The 21,434-nt window shown below is 42.6% G+C and overlaps 2 protein-coding genes across 8 annotated transcripts in view; one reads left to right on the top strand and one right to left on the bottom strand.

Moving 5' to 3' along the window:
* Positions 1-7,917, top strand: part of DNM1L (dynamin 1 like) — a 35,509-nt gene extending 27,592 nt beyond the window's left edge. For 2 of the 4 annotated variants that reach the window (XM_081926966.1, XM_081926967.1), the window contains 6 exons: positions 678-734; positions 993-1,070; positions 3,174-3,341; positions 4,530-4,639; positions 5,824-5,983; positions 6,748-7,917. In XM_081926966.1, coding sequence (XP_081783092.1) covers positions 678-734; positions 993-1,070; positions 3,174-3,341; positions 4,530-4,639; positions 5,824-5,983; positions 6,748-6,804 — 630 coding nt within the window. In that variant the 3' untranslated portion in view covers positions 6,805-7,917. The remainder of the gene's footprint in view (positions 1-677; positions 735-992; positions 1,071-3,173; positions 3,342-4,529; positions 4,640-5,823; positions 5,984-6,747) is intronic. The other 2 variants (XM_081926969.1, XM_081926968.1) reach the window with 1 other exon arrangement.
* Positions 4,650-20,375, bottom strand: YARS2 (tyrosyl-tRNA synthetase 2). Of its 4 annotated transcripts, none has more exons than XM_081927174.1 (7): positions 19,569-20,375; positions 14,391-14,558; positions 12,849-13,004; positions 12,472-12,642; positions 11,647-12,055; positions 9,195-9,336; positions 4,650-4,881 (listed from the first exon to the last, which is right to left on the bottom strand). In XM_081927174.1, the coding sequence occupies exons 1-5, from the start codon at positions 20,363-20,365 to the stop codon at positions 11,875-11,877; spliced, it is 1,473 nt and encodes a 490-aa protein (XP_081783300.1). In that variant the 5' UTR covers positions 20,366-20,375; the 3' UTR covers positions 4,650-4,881; positions 9,195-9,336; positions 11,647-11,874. The 4 variants fall into 4 exon arrangements, with proteins under 4 accessions (XP_081783300.1, XP_081783301.1, XP_081783299.1 ...); XM_081927173.1 differs by lacking the exon at positions 4,650-4,881 and adding an exon at positions 7,206-7,785; XM_081927175.1 differs by lacking the exon at positions 9,195-9,336.
* Between the last annotated feature and the right edge of the window lie 1,059 nt (positions 20,376-21,434).

The raw sequence follows: 21,434 nt of genomic DNA, 5'->3' as shown, positions 1-21,434 counted from the left end.
AGCTTATAAGATGGGTCTGTGACTGCAACATTTAGCAATCAGTGGTCATTTGGCTTTGAACAGAAGGGTTTTCTTATATCTGCAGTCAGAATGGATGTGTGCAGACATGGATGTGTGGTATTCTGAATGAAAAGTCAGCTGGTTCTTTGTCCTTGTGTGGCAAAAGAATTCCCCTTCCCCTTTTTTCTTCTACCTTGGTTTTACAGTCATACCTCATCTTACGTCCGGTCATGTTACGTTCTTTCAGGTTACGTCCCACGGCGACCCGGAAGTACCGGAAAGGGTTACTTCAGGGTTTTGCCACTCATGCATGCGCAGACGCACAAAATGACACCATGTGCATGCGCAGAAGCGGCGAATCGCAATCTGCGTGTGCGCCGCTGCGGGTTGCGTTCTTTTCATGTTGCGAACGGATCTTGTTCGCAACCAGAAGTACCACTGTACATTGCTTGCGTCTCATTTGGAAGTTTGCTGATAGGAGTTATTCTTAGGGAACATTACCCGGTAGCTTTTTCTGCCCCCTCTTTGTATATATTCTCTCCAGTGTCTGCCAGTGGCATTACGTGACACTCTGCTAAGAATTCCAAATAGCTGTGTCTGGAAAGAGAGGTCACCCCAGCTTTCCTTTTTATGTGGCATGAGCATATTGAATGTTTTCTATGCTTTTTCTTTCAAAGGAGCAAAGGCGGAACAGGTTAGCCAGAGAGATGCCTTCTGCTGGGTCACGAGACAAGGTGAGTTGTTTGGCTTGATATACTTCATGGAATTTGGAAGTGGTGCTTAAGATCAAGTCAGTCGTAATGTTACCACAGTAATTAACAAAGAGCTCCATTTATTCATGGGAGTCTGGAGTTGTTGGGCGGTTCTGTTCCAAAAATTCAAGTGCATGCAGTCTTCTGAAATTTCAGCCACCAAGAGGGATCAAGGAGGCTCAGTTAAAATAATCAGACAAGCAATGCTGATGTCATTTTCTGCCCTTCTTGCTTCTTTAGTCCACTAAGCCTCCTGGTGTTTTGGCACCACCCACCCAGGAGCCCTCTACTGCTGGTTCTGCCGAGGTTGATGGCAAGGTCTGTCTTTGTTTCTTCCTCTAAGCACTGCATGCTGAAATCATTTTGTGGTGCACTCTGGTAGTGGTTGGACATGATTCTCATAAGCATAAGTATTTTTGTCCAGATTTGGCTACTTAATTTAGTTACGTTAAGGTAGTAGGTTTCAAGTTATATCTTGGGGAGCCTTGGAGCTTTCTTTCCATTACTGCTCTGTCCCTGTGGGCAGCTTCAGGAGGCTGTTGGGTGTGTATTCTTAGGGCATTGTTCTTCCGTCTTGGATTACCAGGTTGTTGGACCACACTCCCATCCATCAGAGCCAGGGGTCAGGGATGAAGGGAGTTGGTAGCCCTGCAACACCTGGAGATGCAAGGTTGAATAGCACTGTTCTGGGCAAAGCTCTGATTTTGCAGCTGTAAGCTGCATCTGTGACAATCAAAAGTTCTGCTTGAGCTGACTCTTGTGCCCTAAGATACCTATTCCCAAATCTCTTGCAACACCTACTTTAACCTTAAATATTTGAGCTGCCAGTCTTTTGTATGAAGCTTGAAAATGTGATGATTTAAAAAGTCTGCTAGGTTTATTCTGGTGCATATCAGGATACAAGATTGCACATTTACCAGCCTGCCTGCCACAGCTCCTTCACCCTGAGCGTGTCCAGCTGAAATGCTGCAAGTAGGGGATTGATAAATTAGGAAAATTGATGTGCAGAAATAATCCCTATTCCAAACCAAACCATTTAACATCATTTATATTTTGGGCATTAAGCCATTGTACCAGTGAAGACCATATATGTATCAAAGGTCTCAGAGGAGTCTGCACGTGCAAGAGATTGGGGATAGGCCTTTGGACACATTCCCATCCCATAAACACCATTTTAACCTTCACGTGTTCACATGAATGACTGAAGAGGGCTTAGAACAAAACTGGGGTGCTCTGAGTTTTGCCATTTGTTCTGTTCAGTGGGAAAAGCCCACTTAATGAGGATGAGAGATTTTCTTAGTTGGGCTGGGGAACCTGCAGCTCTTCAGATGTTGGAGATGGTGGGAGCTGGAGTCCAACAACATTTGGAGGGCCAAAGGTTAGCTATCCTGGTTTTAAGCCATTCAACCTACCTAGGCTCACCAAAGGAGCAGATAAGAGTTCACATAATCTAATAGGCTTCCCCCAGTCGAAGAACATGATAGCGTAAGTTTCTCTTGCCTCTGACAGAAACATTGGTCCAGATCAGACAATTGTTCCCATAGCTAAATATAACTGTGTGGCTTAATACTGTGAAGCTGGCACTCAAGGAAAGCTGAAAGAGGGGCTCTCAGCCTCAACACTCTTTCTGCACTTCATGGTTTATGATCCAGGAGTGATAATTCAAACTGAACCTCTTAATTATTGGGGCATATCAAAACACCAAATGACCATTTTTTAAAACATCCGCCCATCTCTTTGATGCTTCCTCTCATCCTTATGTGCTCTGATGTAAACTCAGTCTTGATTATAATCAGTTGCTACAGCCTATCATCTTTCTCATGTACTTAATAAAGTTTGCCTGTAGTTCTCTTGCTGAATACCTAGGTATGTTTGCATGTCAACCTGAGTGATGAAACAGAACCAATGGAGAACAAATCCCCTCTCAGCTATGAAGCTCACTGGGTAGCTTGTCACTGTTTTTATTTATTTAGGCAGTTTATAAACTTCCCCGTCGTCCAGCATGTTGTGGCTTCCAAGGCTGCTCCACCAAACTAAAATATTGAACACGTTAAAACTCCATTAAACAGTAAATATCATGGAACTGCAGTCGTAATATCAATAAAATCCATCAGAAGCATAAAAACAAACACTAATGCCAGTTGAAAGCCATGCTGGAATGCCTGGGCAAGTTGGAAAGTCTTTCAGCTTTTTGGAGCCAGGCAAAGTTGGTGGCATTTGGGCTTTTCTGGAGATGGCTATTTAGGGCACTATTCAGTCTAACCTTCCTCAGTGGTGTGTGTGTGTTAAATTGAAGATTTAATTTCCTGCATGTAGAATGGGATTAAATGAATCACTAATAATCAAGCATTTGGAACGCAGGACATTTTCCTTGCAAATAACTGATTGGAATTTGGGTATTGTATATTTTCTTTGTATTAGACATCCTCTGCTGTGGGAGATGGAGCTCAGGAAGCCGGAACAGGCAACTGGAGAGGCATGCTGAAAACCTCCAGAGCTGAGGAAATACTAGCTGAGGAAAAATCAAAACCAGTAACGGTCCTACCTGCTAGCCCTCAAAGAGGCCATGCTGTAAACTTGCTGGATGTGGTGAGTTTCTTAGCATAGGAACAAAATTTGCAAGCTGGTACAAGAAGAGCAGGGTGTGCCCCTCACAGAACTTAGGAGTGGGCAGTATTTGGTCCTTCTGAGTTATGTTCTCCACCCGTTTTTAAACATGGCTGTCAGCCAAAAGTATATTGTAGCTAGTAGCCAGGATAGAGGTATTCTTTAGGGGGGGAAATACAAATTTAGTGATCACCATGAATTCTAAAAGGTACTTTTGGTTTGTGCGAACAAGTACTTAATTTATATCAGCTGCATATTTTACATGCTAACTCTGTACCAAATTATGCACCACTATATTTATACTTTCAGTTGGACTATCATGTGCAAATTAGCAAAATGGACAGGATGGTTCAAATTTCGTGCAGTAGGAGAGGAATACAGCATTATAACCCACTCTTTATCTAAAAGGGCTCTCAGAGTGGCTTATAAATGACAGTACAATAATTCAACTAATAGTTTAATAGCAAAATGCTACTGGCTTGTGCATTCTGTACCATCCTGCCACTGTGATTTTTGTAGCAGATTGCACAGACTGTCATTTTAGCAGAGGTTGAAATGGTAGATGGAGAGAGGTGAGACATGGGTTATTTTTAAACAAGGATATGCACTGTTATACAGGAAATATATGTAGTATGGAGTATGTAGTATTGAGTTTTCCCAGCCTGTTTGTGGCTTTGTTAGTGATGATGTCGTCATGTCCATAAGCTTTACTCTATAATATTAAGGGCTGGAAACATGCTCTTAAAAACACAAAGAATAAAAAGCTCAATTTTGAGGAGCTGTGTTCTTAGACCTGGCATATTTCTCAAGAACAATGTCCTTTCACTCCAGCAAAGAACAGCATGTCATCTTTTTTTAAGGCCTAGGATCTATTGTGACTTGTTCACAAGTGACAGCAATGATGCCACCATTTCCCCCAAGAGTCAGGTATGTTGTGTCACCTCTAAGGTTTTAATCTGTAAAGCCTCATATTAACAATTTGTTTTTTTTTTAAAAAAGGATTCTCTTTACACTTGCCAGCATTGTTATGTCACCAGACGGAAACCACCTTAAAATCCAGGTGTATTTGCCACCTTCTTGTAGTTCAGTCTGAACCTGAGTGTCCTTTTTGAAGTCCAATGGAACTGCAGGCTCATGAAATATTTTTGACTCTGCTTTTTCCTGCATCAGCCTGTTCCTGTTGCACGCAAGCTTTCAGCCCGAGAGCAACGAGACTGCGAGGTGATTGAACGCCTTATCAAATCCTACTTCCTGATTGTGAGGAAGAACATACAAGACAGGTTTGCGATCTTACTTTTTCAGGATTTGACCTTCTCATTGCTTTATTATTAATTCCGATAGTATTTTTTACTGTTCAAAATGCAAATACAGTTGAGCAGCTCTGTGTAGTTTCTTTCCTGCACTTCAGTTCTAACGGACTGTTTCACAAAAATAACCATGAAGTTTTAGTGTTTTGGTGCTTTAGCACGGAAACAAATGTTGCCATATTGTGAGTTATCTTCAGGGTTGTTGTTTCTAAATTCTGTAAATACAAAATACACGTATCAGACAACCAATTTATTACCAAATGATACTCAGTCTAAAACCATGTGTTATAAATACCAATCTTAGATTTATTTTATCTTAATTTATGTGTTATAAATACCAATCTCAACAGTAGAGCCATTGAAATTAATGAATGTAAAAGTAACAAGTTCATTCATTTAAGTGAGTCTTCTCAGAGTAGTCCGAGGAGGCCTCAGTAGCATGGAATGCCATATACCAGCTTTGGCTGGTGCCCTAGCTACACACCTATCTGGACAGGGGTAGTCTGACTTCTGTTACCTACACTCGTAACCTGTAGGCTAGATTGCTGCAATGTGTTATACGTTGGGCTGCCTCTGAATATGGTTTGGGCACTTCAGCTGTTGCAGAATTCAGCAGCCAATTTGCTCACTGGGAAAAAAGAGTTTGAGCATATAACACTGACCCTAACCTAACTGTTTTGGCTGCCACTTGGTTTCTGGGCCCTATTCAAACAGCTGGTTTTGACTACATGTCTCAGGACCACAATACAAGGACTGACTCCTTCCATATGAACTAACCTGGACCTTGCAACCATCACTTGAGGTCATTCTTCAGATCCCTCCTCCATGAGAGGTCTGAAGGGTGGCGACATGAGAATGGGCCTTTTCCGTGGTGGCTGCCTGCTTGTGGAATGTTCTCCCTAGGAAGGCTCACCTGGCACCTCATTACATATTTTTAGGTGCCAGACAAAAATAATTCCTCTTCAACCAGGCCTTTGATGGTTAAATAGTCTATGGTCTTTTAAGTGTTCGGGGGAAGGTTATTAATCATTGTTATGTATTTTGTGTTTTTATGTTGTAATCTGCCCTGTGATCTTTGGGTGAAGGGTGGTATATAAATTTAAGAAAGAACCCTTAGCTCCGTGGGTTATGTCCTTGATCTATTTGCTTGCTTGCAGTGTGCCAAAAGCAGTGATGCATTTTCTGGTTAACCACGTGAAAGACTCTCTTCAGAGTGAGCTAGTAGGACAGCTGTACAAAGCCTTATTGCTGGATGACCTTTTGACTGAATCAGAGGACATGGCTCAGCGCAGGAAGGAGGCAGCTGATATGTTACAGGTACTGCAGTCCCTTTTCTGTAACAAGCCAAGTTAGTTTTGTTATGTACACTAGTATAGTTTAGTTATTTTCATACTCTGCCACCGTGAGCCTCACAATTGTGTCTTACATGGGGGGTTTGGTTCTAAGGGTTCTGCATATATGCAAAAACACATACACTCAAACCCTTGGAACCGCTTCTGCGCAAGCTCTGGGATGCTCTCGTGGGGCCACCCGAATTCCTCTGAGATCTTGTGGGAGCATCCCAGGCACGTAGAGGCAAGAATGTGGTACAAAAAGAGCTCTCTGCCTTGCTTGGGAAGCAAGGCCCTTTCCGCATGCCGGCTTCACTTTTAACTTGTGGGATTTCAACCAGATGGCCTTCAACTGTGTAGGGTTGAAATTGTGCAAGTTAAATGTGCACAAGATGCAGTTGTACTGCACCCAAAATTTAAGATCTAGTTAGTGCACTCTTTGGCTGAGGTCATGAGAATTTCTACCATTCCTTTTCCAGATAGGACTGTATGCAAAGTTCATATGATCAGAAATAAGCAGTGTTTTGGCTTGGTTTATGAACCAAACCAACCCATCTTCCCTGAATCTTGCAGCATGTGAGGTCTTGCATCTTGCATCAGTCAGTGCTTTGTTGGCCTCACCCCTCATGCTACCATATTCAGCCATCACTTAAATTATTGCCCAATGATTTTTATTGTATTACTTTTGTGGTTTGTCTCTGCCTGTGACTTGACAAGTATAAATAGCAGCAATTTCTGTTCTTGTCCTAGGCCTTGCAGCGAGCCAGTCATATTATTGCTGAGATTCGAGAGACACACCTTTGGTGAAGGGCTTCTCCAGCTGGATGAAGAAATGGATGACTTGAAAATTGCTAGGCATTATATATACTTATGAACTTCTATGTTTACTGCAGTATGTATAAATCTGCTCACATAAAGACAATTCAGTTTGGCTTTCTACGGACAGAAACTTGCTGTACTTGCAAAACAAGTCTCATATAATCAACGTATTTTCTTTACTAGTTTCCTGGTGCAAAGACCAAGGTCTGTTCTCCTGTGAGGAATTGGACTGGACTGAACTTAAGGAAAGAACCATGTAAAAATTCCAGTGCCTGGCTTGCTAAATGAGTTGCCTGTGGATAGGATGAACAGTGTAGTATTGTGATGTAGCCTTTTAAGCTGGTTTTGCAATATAGGTTTTTCAACCATGAAGAAAGGACACCACGGTATTTTCTTTAAGATGAATTTAATTGCATGCACTCTAAAGACTCAAACAGATAAACAGCACAGTAGAAATACTGCCTTATAACTGTGTAATGTGTACCCTCATGTTTTAGAACCTTAAAAGAAATATCTGGCTAACTTCCAAAATGCATTGGCTATTTTTGTCCTTTAGCTAGATAAATCTGGAGTAAGTGGAGATTCTGCTAAGAAGCGTTATCAACAAAGAAGTAATCAGAATTTGAAGAATCCTAATGTCTGACACCAAAACCCATGGACCATCCACTTCCAGACTAACAAAACAGCAATATTAAAAGGTATTGTGGCAGATCAGGTTTCTCCTAAATCATTGTGAAAAGTAAGGAAACTTCAGAAAATATTGATGTAAAAGCAGCTGGCCTTTAGATTAATTCAATGGTCCCAACCCATTACTGTTTTTGAGCTACTTTCATCTTAGGTGTTGGTGTGGTAACTTGCTTGATTGTCTGCCATAGTCACCAAAATCAACAGTAATGACACTTTAGTTCCTGAAGTTTTTGTAAGTTTATGTTTAACGCACAGTACACCTGCTCTCACACAACATTTTTCCTGCATGGAAGGAAAATATGTGTTACGTTGGAAGAACTATGTTTTTAGATTGCTGTGAGGTGCATATCCTAAGTAGATATTGCCTTCCTCAACATGTGTACTTGTGGGAAAAAAATAAACCCTTGGCCTTCACACATTGTGTACAGGATTTTATCCACTCAGTCCTTACACAACAGGCTGAAAAGAGTAAACTCAGCTTACGCTTGAGACAAAAGGTATTGGACATTAAATGGAAATGTTCAGTAGCAGTTTGAAAACATGCTATTTCTCTCCTCTTCCCCTTACAGTATATTGAAACAGAACTGTGATGGTGCCTTTAAGGGTGCAGGCACTTGGAACTCCCCTCAAAAATCATACATACAGCAAGCATATTGAAAATAAAACCATGCTTTAAGATTGCTTCTGATGCTTTGGCAAATCTGTGGCATGAGGGTATTTTAACCTCCTACTAAGTTCAGTGAACCTGTACCTAGTGCCCGCTAACGTAAAATCACCTCATTCCCTCTATTTCTGTTCTTCAGGCAAGAATGCTGTCAATTAGGTAACCAAAATGGCACCACCCCATACCGAGTGGGCAGTATGGGTGGGAGAATCCCTATGCTTGCAGAAAGCCAAAAAGTAAGACTAACTATAGGGAACCAGTCCAGTGAGGAATAAGGATGCCCAGTACCCATGAAGTGCTGTTGACTGGTGGGGGGAGGGGAGGGTGTCATGCTAGTTAGCAGGAAGAATGGGCTAAAGTAATTTAGAGCAGGAAACAAGAACACTCGACTGATGTGATCATGTTTCACTAAAGAATTAACCTGTAAAGGTGAAAACTTCCAGAAGTCACTATTTATTTATTTTTAAATCCAGTGATAGTAAATATCAGGTGTGGGGACCTCTGGTCCACTAGATCAGTGTTTCCCAAAGTTGGGTCGTCAGCTGGTTTTGGACTACGATTCCCATCATCCCTGACCACTGGTCCTGCTAGATAGGGATGGTGGGAGTTGTAGTCCAAAAGCAGCTGGAGACCCAAGTTTGGGGAACACTGCACTAGATGTTACTAGCTACAACATTCACCATCCCTGGCTGTGCTTGCTAGGACCAGTGGGTGTTATATCAGCAACATCTGATATAAATTAACAAGGTTGTTGACCTGCAATGGTTAAAGGCCTTTAGAGCATGTTTGACTGATAAATTTGTCAAAGGATAAAAAAAGATAACTAAGAATTAATTCTGAGTAGATGTCAAATTACTATGAGTTCTGATTTAGCCTGTCTCATCCACTGTTTTAAAAGGTATTGATTTTGCCAGGCACATTCAAACACGTCCTGGTGAAACCAATGAGCACTGTCCCATGGAAGTGGGATTCAACATATATCCTTGCTTGCTCGATATCAGAGGTACAGTAATGTGCAAATAGTTACCATGTATGGTGAAACTCAGCCTAGGCCCCCTTATGTGACCTTCTTAATTCTTTCCCAAGCCACACTGGTCACTGGCTTTGCACCCTGAACATTTTTGCATAGCTGGAATGGGTCCTTGAATTCTGATATTGCTCTTGGTTGCCTGGATGAAGGATAGAGGGGACATATGTAGAAATTACTGTAAAAAACTAAAATTTATAATTACATTTGTTGCTCTTCCCCCATTTGCTGTATTCATCACTGGCATGTGGACATCAGGATACAGCCTTCAGCCAATATAAGGTTCCTCACATTAATATATTGCTTATTTATTTATTATTTATAACCTTACTGCCCCCATCAGACTTCAGGGTGGTACAGACGTGGGGAATTAATTCTTATGGTGGAAACTTAATATTGAGGCTAAAAAGGTTGTTTCAAAACAAAAAAAATTCCTTCCAGTAGCACCTTAAAGACCAAATAAGTTAGTTCTTGGTATGAGCTTTCGTGTGCATGCACACTTCTTCAGATACACCTGAAGAAGTGTGCATGCACACTCAAGCTCATACCAAGAACTAACTTAGTTGGTCTTTAAGGTGCTACTGGAAGGAATTTTTTTTGTTTTGACTATGCCAGACCAACATGGCTACCTATCTGTAACTGGAACTAAGGTTGTTTCAGTTTGACATTTCTGTGATAACCATGGATTCTGAAGCACATGCTAATGTTCAACACAATGCTGAGTATATAGATCATTGGTGGATTACTACCCTCTGAAAGAATTCCTAAAGGCAATCTTGCCCTAAAAAATACTAAACTACACAAGGAGCGGGGAACTGTCAGCCCACTCCAACGTGTTTGTCAAAGCTGACTATTGCAGAGTGATGTTCTTGATGGAAGCTTAACCCACATTCTCCAACATCACACATTCCTTTAGCGATATTTTTTTTTTTGGGGGGGGTTGCAGGACTGTGTTACGTTTGCAGGGGTCACCATAGCCACATGTGGCACGTAGCTCCCAGAGAGACAAAATGAAATGCAGCTTTGGGGACCAAAATGTTCCCCAGCCTTACTCCATGTGAATTGTGATCACTAAGGTTTTAAAGGGAGAGCCAGTCTTCACTAGAAAATCTCTTCATACTGCCATGAAGTTTTCAAATAGACCATTTCAATCTCACATAGTTTCAAGTAATATCAGCAGCTGTGAATATATTTAAAATAGCAGTTACTAATGCCACTGCTGTACTAGCACGTTCAGTATTGCTTGCACAGGATTGAACAAACCACGTTTCTACAAGGTTAGCATGCTATGTACTATATTATGCACTTTGAGTCATCGGGGGGTGGGTGTGACTGCATTTAGAGTGATTTTCATCCTGCCTTTTAGGCTTCTGTATCTAAGGCAATGGAACTACACAGCTGTACATTTTTAAAAAATCACTTTCTAGTCCAACTCAGAATTGAAAATGCATAAACGAATTGAAAGAACATTTACCTATGCAGACTGAAGGGTAGTTTATCCAGCATCAGTACCAAATGTTATGTAGTTACTTTTGTAAATAAAGCTGATTGTGTAGAAACGACAGTTTTACATCAATAAACTGCATTTTAAAGTATGGTCAGTTTTTAACTTAACTTGCTGAGACAGTTGCTAATGGGTAAAGGGTAAACACTAGGTCACTATGTTATTTTTGAGATAGGGAGCTTCTACCTACTATGGCACACTGGATAAAACCACTATTGGATCAGAGGCCCAACTGTTCACAGGGTATACATACTGTAACCCTGAGGCAGGAGACCTACATTAACTTTACTTTGCTTAAAACATAAGGAACTCCCTATTAGCTGGGAATTGTAGAACTGCAGAGTTGGAAGGAACTGTGAGGGTCATCTAGTTCAATCTGCATGTTGTTAGAACAGCTTTTAGATTTGCTGGACATCTATGTACTATCCATAGAAATATAAATTACACCCTGAGTTACAAATCCCACACTCCAATACCTGCTACATGGGAGCATAATCTCCATATGCATTCATCATAGAGCAACCTCAAGGCATTGACCCCAGCCCGTGTTTTGCTCAAAAACAGCTTGAATACAAAGCAGAAAGTTCATCTGAGTAATGAAACAAGCACTATATTGTTTAGGATAAAAAATGGATTCTTATGTCTTATTAAAACCTAATTGCTGTTGGCATTACAGTGCCATACTCTTCTGTCCTCCAGCTTCCAGAACATAAAATAGTTGATAAAATAACTTGATTTTAAAAAGTTAAAACCCATTAAAAACAATTAAAATTAGGTTATCTGTGGGCTCAGGATCTAGCTGCCTGGCTTGTCACTACTTCAATAGGTTCTTATGTCACATTTACTACCATTCACATCCTTAACACACTAAAAATGCAAGTAATAATAACTTTCAGGATTAATTTAGTTATCTTTATTGTAGACAAACGTTTTATAACCAATACTTACGATAACATATTTCAACAGTTGCATTCTTTGGATAGGCTCTGCGTTGTACCATAGAGTTCCTCCTCGTTTCATGATTTAAGTATGAATTAAGATGCCATCCAATTTCTAGACGATACCGAGTCTCACACAGTGAGAAAAGGCAATTCACACCACAGTTCTTGCGAGTTGTTTGGTGTGTGTTCTCAGTCCATGAAGTAAAATGCACTCATAACATACTTGAAAAGAACCTCAGCATTTTTGTTCTTCATGTGACAACTGAAGCCATTTCACAACATAGTAATTTCTTTTTCCAATTCTAAGGAGTGACAAGCCATTATTGAGGATATGTTGTCCAAGAACAAGAACAGCATCAGGATCAGTTACTTTGATGTGGTTTATAGAAACTCCACCACTTGTTATGTCACGATACCTTGAAAAAAGAAATTGTACAGTCAATGACACGGCTAGAGCTAGACCACCTTACAATAGTTTAAAGTTATAATAACCTGTCAGTGATGACAAATTAGGGTAGAAACTCACTCAGCCACAGACATACAGGCAATAGCAGACAGTCGAACTCCTGCTGCATACTGTGACAGGAGAGGGGAAGAGGAGGTGGCAGCAGAAGTACCATATTGGATCTTCCATCAGGTATGTACTACCACCCTCTCTGGTCATGGTACCCAGTGGCAATTTGGCCAGAGGGAGGTCAGGTAAGAGCCTCACCAGGAAGGCTGTCTCACACAATGAGGCTGCCTACTAAGTAGAAACAGATAAGCTTGAAGCTTGTTTCTAGACTAAGCAGCTACAGAATTAATGCCACAGAATATGTAAATATTAACTTACCCCCTTGGTCCATCTACAATAGCATTCGCTTTCCGACACAAATCAATTACTGTTGTTCCAGGTTCAAGCATCAACTCAACATATGGTGCTTCCCTGAAGAGTTCTTGAAGCTCTTGGTCGGACATGGTCTCAAGTGCTGCTATGTCACTGTAATAAAGGGCCCTTGTGCACCTGGTTTTTAAAAATAAAATAAAAAGAGTACTCATCAATATTTACATTATGACCAAGACTTGCAGAAGTAGCTTTTATCAATGTTAGCAACTTAGAAGACTCCTCTGTAAATTCTGCATCTTTGCAAAGCTGAAATTTCCTGTCTGCATTTTCATTAACATTTTGGTCCAAAAATCAACATATTAACAGCCTAAGTCTCCCTTTACCTCTTAGCAGATTCCAGACCTGCTTTCCCATGAACAAGCTTAGTTACTTCAGCAGCAAGCCGTTTCTGAGGCCCCCACTTCTCAGGCTCTTTAGCATGCATTTCCATAATGTGTTGGATTTCCGGAAGAGGGAGGAAAGTGAAAAGCTTCAGATACCTTAAAGGGAAAATAGCCAACATCATCATTTATTGTTTATATGCCCCCCCCCTCTGACTGGGTTACCCCAGCCACTCTGGGTGGCGTCTAACAAATTAAAACATGATACAACATTGAACATTAAAAATGTCCCTATACAAGACTGCCTTCAGAGCTACATTTTGCTTCTGTAAAAGACAATGCAGATCTACACTAATTTCAGCCCCCCAATCCATGCTTTAGAGTCCGTAAATTTTTAAAATTTTAAAGAAGTAGCATAATCTTGTTAATGACCGAGTAAAAACAAAAATGCATTTTTATGCTTGCTTTTTTAAAACTGAAAATACTGAATCTAGGTCTTCTGAACAATATACAGAGGGGTGTCTGTCAGCCTAGTTTTTGCAAAACCAACAAAAGTCTTGTGGTATTTTAAAGAGTAACTATTGTTTTTACAGTAACAATATGTGCTTAGGATATGACAAGACTATTTCTTGCACCAGTACAATAGCACGAGCCCTCTGCACCGTAAAATCAGAGGTGGTCAAAGATGTAGCAGAACCTCAGAGTATTTTGGGACTTAATAAAAACGTTAAAGAACACCATATGCAGGTTTTATAATACAATTCACAGTGTTCAAAACTCCCATTGTTCTAGGCACCTTTTGCGACAGGGAATTTCATTAGTACAAGCAGTTTCTGAGCTCTGGGAACAGTACTGTGTCGAAGATTTTGTATTAAAACTGCAGAGTGGAAGGAAAGGGTGGCCTTTTTCTGCCTCCCCAACTACTCTCTGAAGACTGGAGAAGAGATCCTCTTAATAATGTTTGGGGGGGCAGGGGAAGGACTAGACCATGTGAAAAATGAACACAATATTTTAGCTGCAGTTCATTCATTTTCAGTTTGTATTCTTGTTATAAAAAAGCATGCCTAGACATTCCATTATTGCGCCCATAAGTTAGGTGTAAGGTGCCATTTAGCTCCTAGCTTTCATATCTCAGTTTCTAACACTGATGGAAAGCAGATAATACATTATTGTTTATGCAAGGTTAATAACATTTTTTTGCTAACAAACATCTAAAAACCTTGGACACATTCTGAGTGCTGCATTAGTTATTTTTAGCTTGGGCTAGATTGGACCCTTTTGCACATATATTCTAAATTTTAATTTATGACCCACCTCTTGCCAAAGGAACTCAATATGGCATACATAGTTTTTACCCCCATTTGAGTCATGACAATCCTGGAAGGTAGATTAGGTGAGTGTGTGACTGGCCTAAGATGATTTGGTGTGGCTTTGAGCCTGAGTTTTCCTATTTTTCATCTGACGCTAACCACTACAACACACTAGCAAAGCAGTCATTTTGTTCTAGAACAGTAATTCACATAGGTCGATAAGAAACGTACTTGCCTTTTAACAGCGCTATCTGGCTGTCTGACAAAGTACTGATATAACTCAAAGGGAGAGGTCCTATTTCTGTTTAGCCAAACTGCATTGCCAGCAGATTTCCCCAACTTATCTCCAGTGGTACTTGTAACAAGAGGCACCGTTATTCCAAATACATCTTCGCCTGTCACCCTAATAGGAAACAGATTACAATACTTAAGTTATGTTACTTGTCAACAGAACACGGCACACATTTAATTTCAAGACCTACAAACATTTCTACAACAGAAGGCAACCCTATTGCCTTCAGCTACCTGTCAAAAATCTGTTGATCTGCTTACACAATGAACTCTCCTCTCCCATCAATCACTTGCCTCTTTATGCCCAGTTCTTTTAGAGCCCCAACATGTCATGTGCAGATACATGCCCCCTCTTGAAGGAACTAGTAATGGCACATGTATTACTCAGACCTAAGTTATATGATCCAGTAGTGATGTATGGAAGTGAAAGCTGGACCATAAAGGAGGCTGATCGCCGAAGAATTGATGCTTTTGAATTATGGTGCTGGAGGAGACTATTGAGAGTCCCATGGACTGCAAGAAGATCAAACCTATCCATTCTTAAGGAAATCAGCCCTGAGTGCTCACTGGAAGGACAGATCGTGAAGCTGAGGCTCCAATACTTTGGCCACCTCATGAGAAGAGAAGACTCCCTGGAAAAGACCCTGATGTTGGGAAAGATGGAGGGCACAAGGAGAAGGGGACGACAGAGGACGAGATGGTTGGACAGTGTTCTGGAAGCTACCAGCATGAGTTTGACCAAACTGCGGGAGGCAGTGGAAGACAGGAGTGCCTGGCGTGCTCTGGTCCATGGGGTCATGAAGAGTCAGACATGACTAAATGACTAAACAACAAGAACAACAAGTTATATGATATTTTGGTTTACTAGTTCATTTAATACCCCTAGGCCTTGAATGTTAGACTGCCTCCAAGAAATACTTTAAACAAGCACTGGCCATAAAAAGCTGATACTAAAGGGAAAATTAAATAAATTAGATTGGCCAGTCTACTGCATAATGATATCAAGCATCCATCTGGTGACTTTTCAAGATAATCCACCTTTTTCTCTTTTGGGTGGAAGCTAAGCGATGATGGTACAGACCTCCAGACTGAGGCCATGTGATGTTAATATGTCCACCATATACATACAGAAGTTCTCCCTTTTTTAATAACATTGTTGGAACTGTTGGCTTCTCCATAGCAATTACACATAAGTCTGACAGGCTGTGGTTCTCATATTTAAAGTGTTTAGCAACAGATTAATTCACTTATGTGTGTGTCAAAATTGCTGATTTAAGATTTCCAAAATGTGTGCATAGGTCAGTTGCAGTTTTAACTATGCACTGGATATGACATCCCATTTTTTGCATTCAAATTATATTGCATGACCTTCAGGTGATTTCCTTCTTTATGTACTATGCTCTACCCATGCTGGTATGTGTGTCTCTCTACAACACTCACCCACACCCCTCCCAGCTAAGGATAACACCAAGCATCTAATGAGAATGGCTGTAGCTCAGTGGTGGAACATCAGCTTTACATGCATAAGGTTCCAGCTCCAATTCCAGTACCTCCAGGCAGAGCTGTGCCATCTAAAACCCTGGAGAGTCACTGCCAGTCAGTACAGACAGTACTGAGCTAGATGGACCAATGGTCTGACTCTATATAAAACAACTTCCTATGTTTCTAGGATTCTATGAAGTGTACTCTAGTCCACAAAATTTCACACCTTCATTAATTTGTTTTTTAGGTGCTGAAACAGATCAACATAGCAACAGCTTCCTTTGCAATATAAGCTTACATTCATGCAAAATAAGTTACATCCTTCTTTTGCAAGACAGCCCTACAACAATGCTTTCATTTCCAGGGTGCCAAGTCATCCCAGTCACGCCCTTTGTAAATATAAGCTTATACCACCACTGATAAAACCCAACCAGTCGACTGTTACAGAAACTGCTTCAATAGTAAGGATATGATTAACCCATTATCTGCTCTAACTAAGCTTCTGCATGGGTGGCCTTCAACTTGCATGGGATGTGTACCAAGTTCTATGTCAGTGGGGTAGGAAGATGCTGGTTGGAGGGGGGGGGTATGCTGTTTGTGTTGCTACCAGCACTGGTGTTCTAAATTTTCTGTATGTATTCAGGAGTGATGTTGAAATGCAATGGAGTAATTAGAACAAATTTGTATCCTATAGTATCAGCTCTGATGTCATTATCTACACCGGAGGCTAGCCTCATCTTAATTGCTCCTCACTTCTACCTGCCTCATACATTATCGATCTTTGAGACTTCCTCTAAGCTTAACTACATGCATATGGAAAACCTCTGGCCAGAAGCTGTATCACACCTGCATTCTGTACACTGGTATCCTATAATCAGAACAATACTTATCTGCATTGAATATGGGAATAGTTGTGTGCACTCAAGGACTCTTATCCCCCCTTTGTTAGTGTAGATCAAATCTAAAAACCATGCCAGTAAAATCTTGGGGTGTCAGTCTTAGGCTGTGATTCTAGTCTAGCCCACTTCCTGAGAAGTGTTAATGCAGCACAGAGCATTAGGGAAAGGCGGATAGTATTTATTAGACTTGCTAGCCACTTATTGTGCATAGGTCTCCAAACAGCTCACAACAAAAAATGTATGAAAAGAAGGAATATAAAAATATGAATCTACCTTATGTTAGACCACTGGTCCATTCATCTATTCTTATTAGAAGCATGTAACCTTTTCAAGCACAGTTACCCAATAGCTTTCTAACTAGAAGTAGTAGTAGTAGTAGTAGTAATATTATTATTATTATTATTATTATTATTATTATTATTATTATTATTATTTATACCCCGCCCTCCCCAGCCAAGGCCGGGCTCAGAGCGGCTTACAAGCAATAATAAAAACAAGTTAAATGATTACAACTTAAAAACAAAATTAAAAATACAACATTAAAATATTGAAACATTAAAATATTAAAATGTAGCCTCATCACAGGAGGAGAAGGAAAAGAAAAAAGAAAGAGAGGGAGGGAATCAAACTGGCTCCAAGCCAAAGGCCAGGCGGAACAACTCAGTCTTACAGGCCCTGCGGAAAGAGATCAGATCCCGCAGGGCCCTGGTCTCAAGAGACAGAGCATTCCACCAGGCCGGAGCCAGTGTTGAGAAGGCCCTGGCTCTGGTTGAGGCTAATCTAACTTCCTTAGGGCCCGGGACCACTAGGGTGTTGCTATTTATGGACCTTGAGGCTCTCCGTGGAGCATACCGGGAGAGGCGGTCCCGTAGGTACGAGGGTCCTAGGCCGTGAAGGGCTTTAAAGGTCAAAAGCAGCACCTTAAATCTGATCCTGTACTCCACCGGGAGCCAGTGCAGCTTGAAAAGCACTGGATGAATATGCTCCCATGGCAGAGACCCCGTGAGGAGCCTCGCTGCAGCATTCTGCACCCGCTAGAGTTTCTGGGACAGCTTCAACTTTTATGGATTCCATCTCAGCTATACAGCCAGCCAGCTGCAACTGCACAAATTAAATGTATGCAAGGCAGAGAGTTTAAGAACTCTTTGGCATGGGAAGAGCTTTTACCATATTTTTCGCTCTGTAAGGCACACTTTTTCCCTCCTAAAATGTAAGGGGAAATGTGTGTGCGTCTTATGGAGCGAATGCGGGCTGTGCAGCTATCCCAGAAGCCAGAACAGTGAGAGGGATGGCTGCGCAGGGCTCCCTCTTGCTGTTCTAGCTTCTGGCTTAGCCCCTCTGTCCCTTCCCCCACCACCCGGAAAAGCCCCCAAGAGCCACACTCGCTTTAAAGAGCCGCGCAGAGCGTGTGTACAGCTTTTTGGGGCTTTTCCCTGAGAAGGGAGAAGGGCAGCCTGTCAGTGACGGGGCTGCCCTTCTCCCTCCTAGGGGAAAAGACTGCTCCTCGTAAAAGGGAGTGCTGAGCAGAGCCTGGGATGTATACAGGCTCTGCTCAGCGCTCCCTTTAAACAGTATTTTTTTCTTGCTTTCCCCTCTAAAAACTAGGTGCATCTTATGGAGCGAAAAATACGCTAAGCTCTCTGTCTCACTTACTGGGCTCTGGGAGACTCTTGCATGGGCTCTGCAGGCCATCACCCTGGCCCTAAGAGATCTCACACTGAGTCTAGAAGATAAAATTGCCCACACAGGGACAGTTCTGGGGGTTGTTTTGACTATATGCAATTTCAGCTTTACATGCTACCTCCCGCAAAAAACCTAAGACGCAATCCTACTGTAGGCAATACTGCTAGTTTCTTCTCCTGACCTCATATCAAATACCAGTAAACAACAAAACCCCATCTCTGGATTCAAGTTGTACATGTTTATATTACACAGAAATCATATTACAATTATTATGCTTCTGTTTATGTAATTGCTCCAGAGATTGCTCCTACTCTGAGGAGCTTGTTATTTCAAAGGAGTACACTAGAGTTGTCCATCCCCTCAAATTTCCAATTTGAAAAATGGTAAGAAATGCTTCCAAAAAATGCTCTCATATTTCTATATCCAAGTGAACTGTGAGCAGATTGGCTCATCTTTAAGGTTTATTATTATTGGCTCAGTGTATGAACATTTTTGTAAAATAAAGATTACACATGAAAAAATGAATCAGCTCTCAACAGGGGCTCCCAACTGTGCCCCTCAAGAGCAGCTGTTCCATCAGGCTGCAGCAGAAGGAGAGGTGGAAGGCAAGTCAATTCCTTCAAGTTTAGCTTAAGAGTAGCTCCAAGACCCAGGCCCATTTCATCAGCTCTGCTAAAAGATCAGCTCAATCAGGATCCTCTTGCCCCTGAACTTCCCACAGGTATCTAGTTGGCCACTATTGAGAACAGGATGCCAGACAAGAGGGGGCTTGCTGGCCTGATCCAGCAGGCTCTTCTTAGGTTCTTAACTGCTCCAATTTCAGCTGGCTCTTACGTGCACAACTATTTGTTGAGAACGGATCTCTGACTTTGTCTGCTTGCGTTCCCTCTGCCCTCCCCACCCCATGCCTTTTCGCTTGCAACGCACCTGTCGCTACTGATTACCTATGTAAGCTACTGCTCCGCAATAACCTCTCCCCCACCCAGCTACCCCAGCTTAAGCGTGGGCTGAGCACACTCCAAATGCAGGCCTCCCCCCCACCACCCCTTATCTCGTACTTGGAGACGAGGTCGTGCCCGGACATGATGTTGCCCATCTGGTCCGCTCCTCCCAGCTGGATACGGCAGCCGTGGTGTCGGTGCAGGTGCAGGAAGTCGTAGGCCTGCAGCGCCGGGTACAGGAACTCGGCCAGCCCCATGCCGCCGGGGCTGCTCAGGCGGGCCTTGCAGCTCTGCCTGCTCAGCATCGTCCCCATGCGCAGGTGGCCCCCCACGGCGCACAGGAACCCCACCACGGACTCGCGCTCCAGCCAGCTGGCGTTGTCCAGCACGGCGGCGCGGCCCAGGCGGGTCGCTTCCCCGCTCCAGAAGAGCTCGCGGTGGTTGTCGAAGAGCTTCTGGAGCCCCCGGCGGAGGGAGGCCGCGTTCTCCCGCGCGCGCTCCTCCGGCAGGACATCGCGCTCCTCCGCGCGGCCGCTGGGGTCTCCCAGGCGCGCCGTGGCTCCGCCCACCAAGGCCACCACGTCGTGGCCCGCGCGCTGGAAGTGCAGCAGGCCCAGCACCGCCAGCAGGTGCCCGACGTGCAGCGAGTCGGCCGTCGGGTCGAAGCCGCAGTAGGCCGTGACGGGAAGGCGGCCCGCCTCCAACAACCCGGGGAGCTGCTCCTCGGCGGCCTGGGGAGGGAAAATCTCCTGGAACAGGCCCCGCTCGAGCTGAGCCGCTAAGAGACCCTTGGCCGGAGCCCGCGGCCGCTGGTCGTGGGACTGCCGCCGTCCCCCAGGCGCCTGGAGCCGGGGCGAAGCGGCCCTCAGGCCGAAAAGCCAACGGTGGCCGGCTCGTAGCGCGGGCGCCGCCATCTTAGCTAACGGAAGGGGGTGCCCGCGCACATGGCGCAGAGCATGCTGGGAGGAGGGGGCGGGGTCGAAGCGTTCCGCCTTCTGCCCTCATGGGGCCGCTTAGAGGGGAGCTTTGGCGTCCGCCGCCGCCGACGTCTTTGTGGCATTAGTTATTGACCAGGCTCCTTGCTTATTTCGTTGAATAAGGAATATATGGTTTTTAAATAATAATAAAAACACATACCGATTTTTTTTTAAGAATTGCCTTCTTTGCCTGTTCTGGACATTAAAGCAGAACTTGCTCCCCACGAAGTTTTCGTTAATGTTCAGCAATTCCCAAAAAACAAACGTATTTAAGCAATGAAGTGTGCTTGGATATCCCTTGTTCCGACCTAAATTATTAAACGCACAATCGGGAGTATATCACTAAATAAAATGGCGTGGGAAATAAACTGCCTGTACAAACAGTATGTTTTAATTTTGGCAAAGGAAAGTTCCAGGGAGGAACTACTGGACTAGAATATCTGAGCAATTAAATGTTACTGAATCGGTTTCAGTCAAGATCAAGCATGGAAAGTAATTGTCTTTCTTTAGGAGTTAAATTAGCATAACAAGAAGGGCAGAAATAGCAGCAGCGACTGCTCTTTAATTGCTTTATAATCCTAATCAGAAGTACTGAATTTAGTGGGGCTTAATCCCAAGGTAAGTACTGTAGTTTCCAGACTATAGCCTTATTGCCTAGGAAAAAACCCAAAACATTCTGCCTTTCTTGGACACACTGAAGACATCTTGCACAACTAGAAATATCAAAATGAATACAAATGGCAAACAACAATAAAAGCAGTAATCCAACTACAGAGCAATAGCTAAAATAACCAATTGAATCAGCAGGAATACCAACAAATTTTCTGAAAAAGTAAAATGCTTACTTGGGAGGAAGCCAAATTTCAAAATTGATTTAATTCTGAGAATCTAGTTAATGAAAAAACAGTGGTACAGAGGGCAGCCAATTATACGTAGGGTGAGGCATTCCACATTCCTTTGTGACATGAGCCATAATTGGGCATTTTTGGTTCATGTATTAAACAAA

The sequence above is a fragment of the Podarcis melisellensis genome (assembly GCF_964234715.1).
Source record: "Podarcis melisellensis genome assembly, chromosome: 10".
NCBI classification, from domain to species: domain Eukaryota; kingdom Metazoa; phylum Chordata; class Lepidosauria; order Squamata; family Lacertidae; genus Podarcis; species Podarcis melisellensis.
This window is presented reverse-complemented; position numbering and strand designations above follow the sequence as displayed.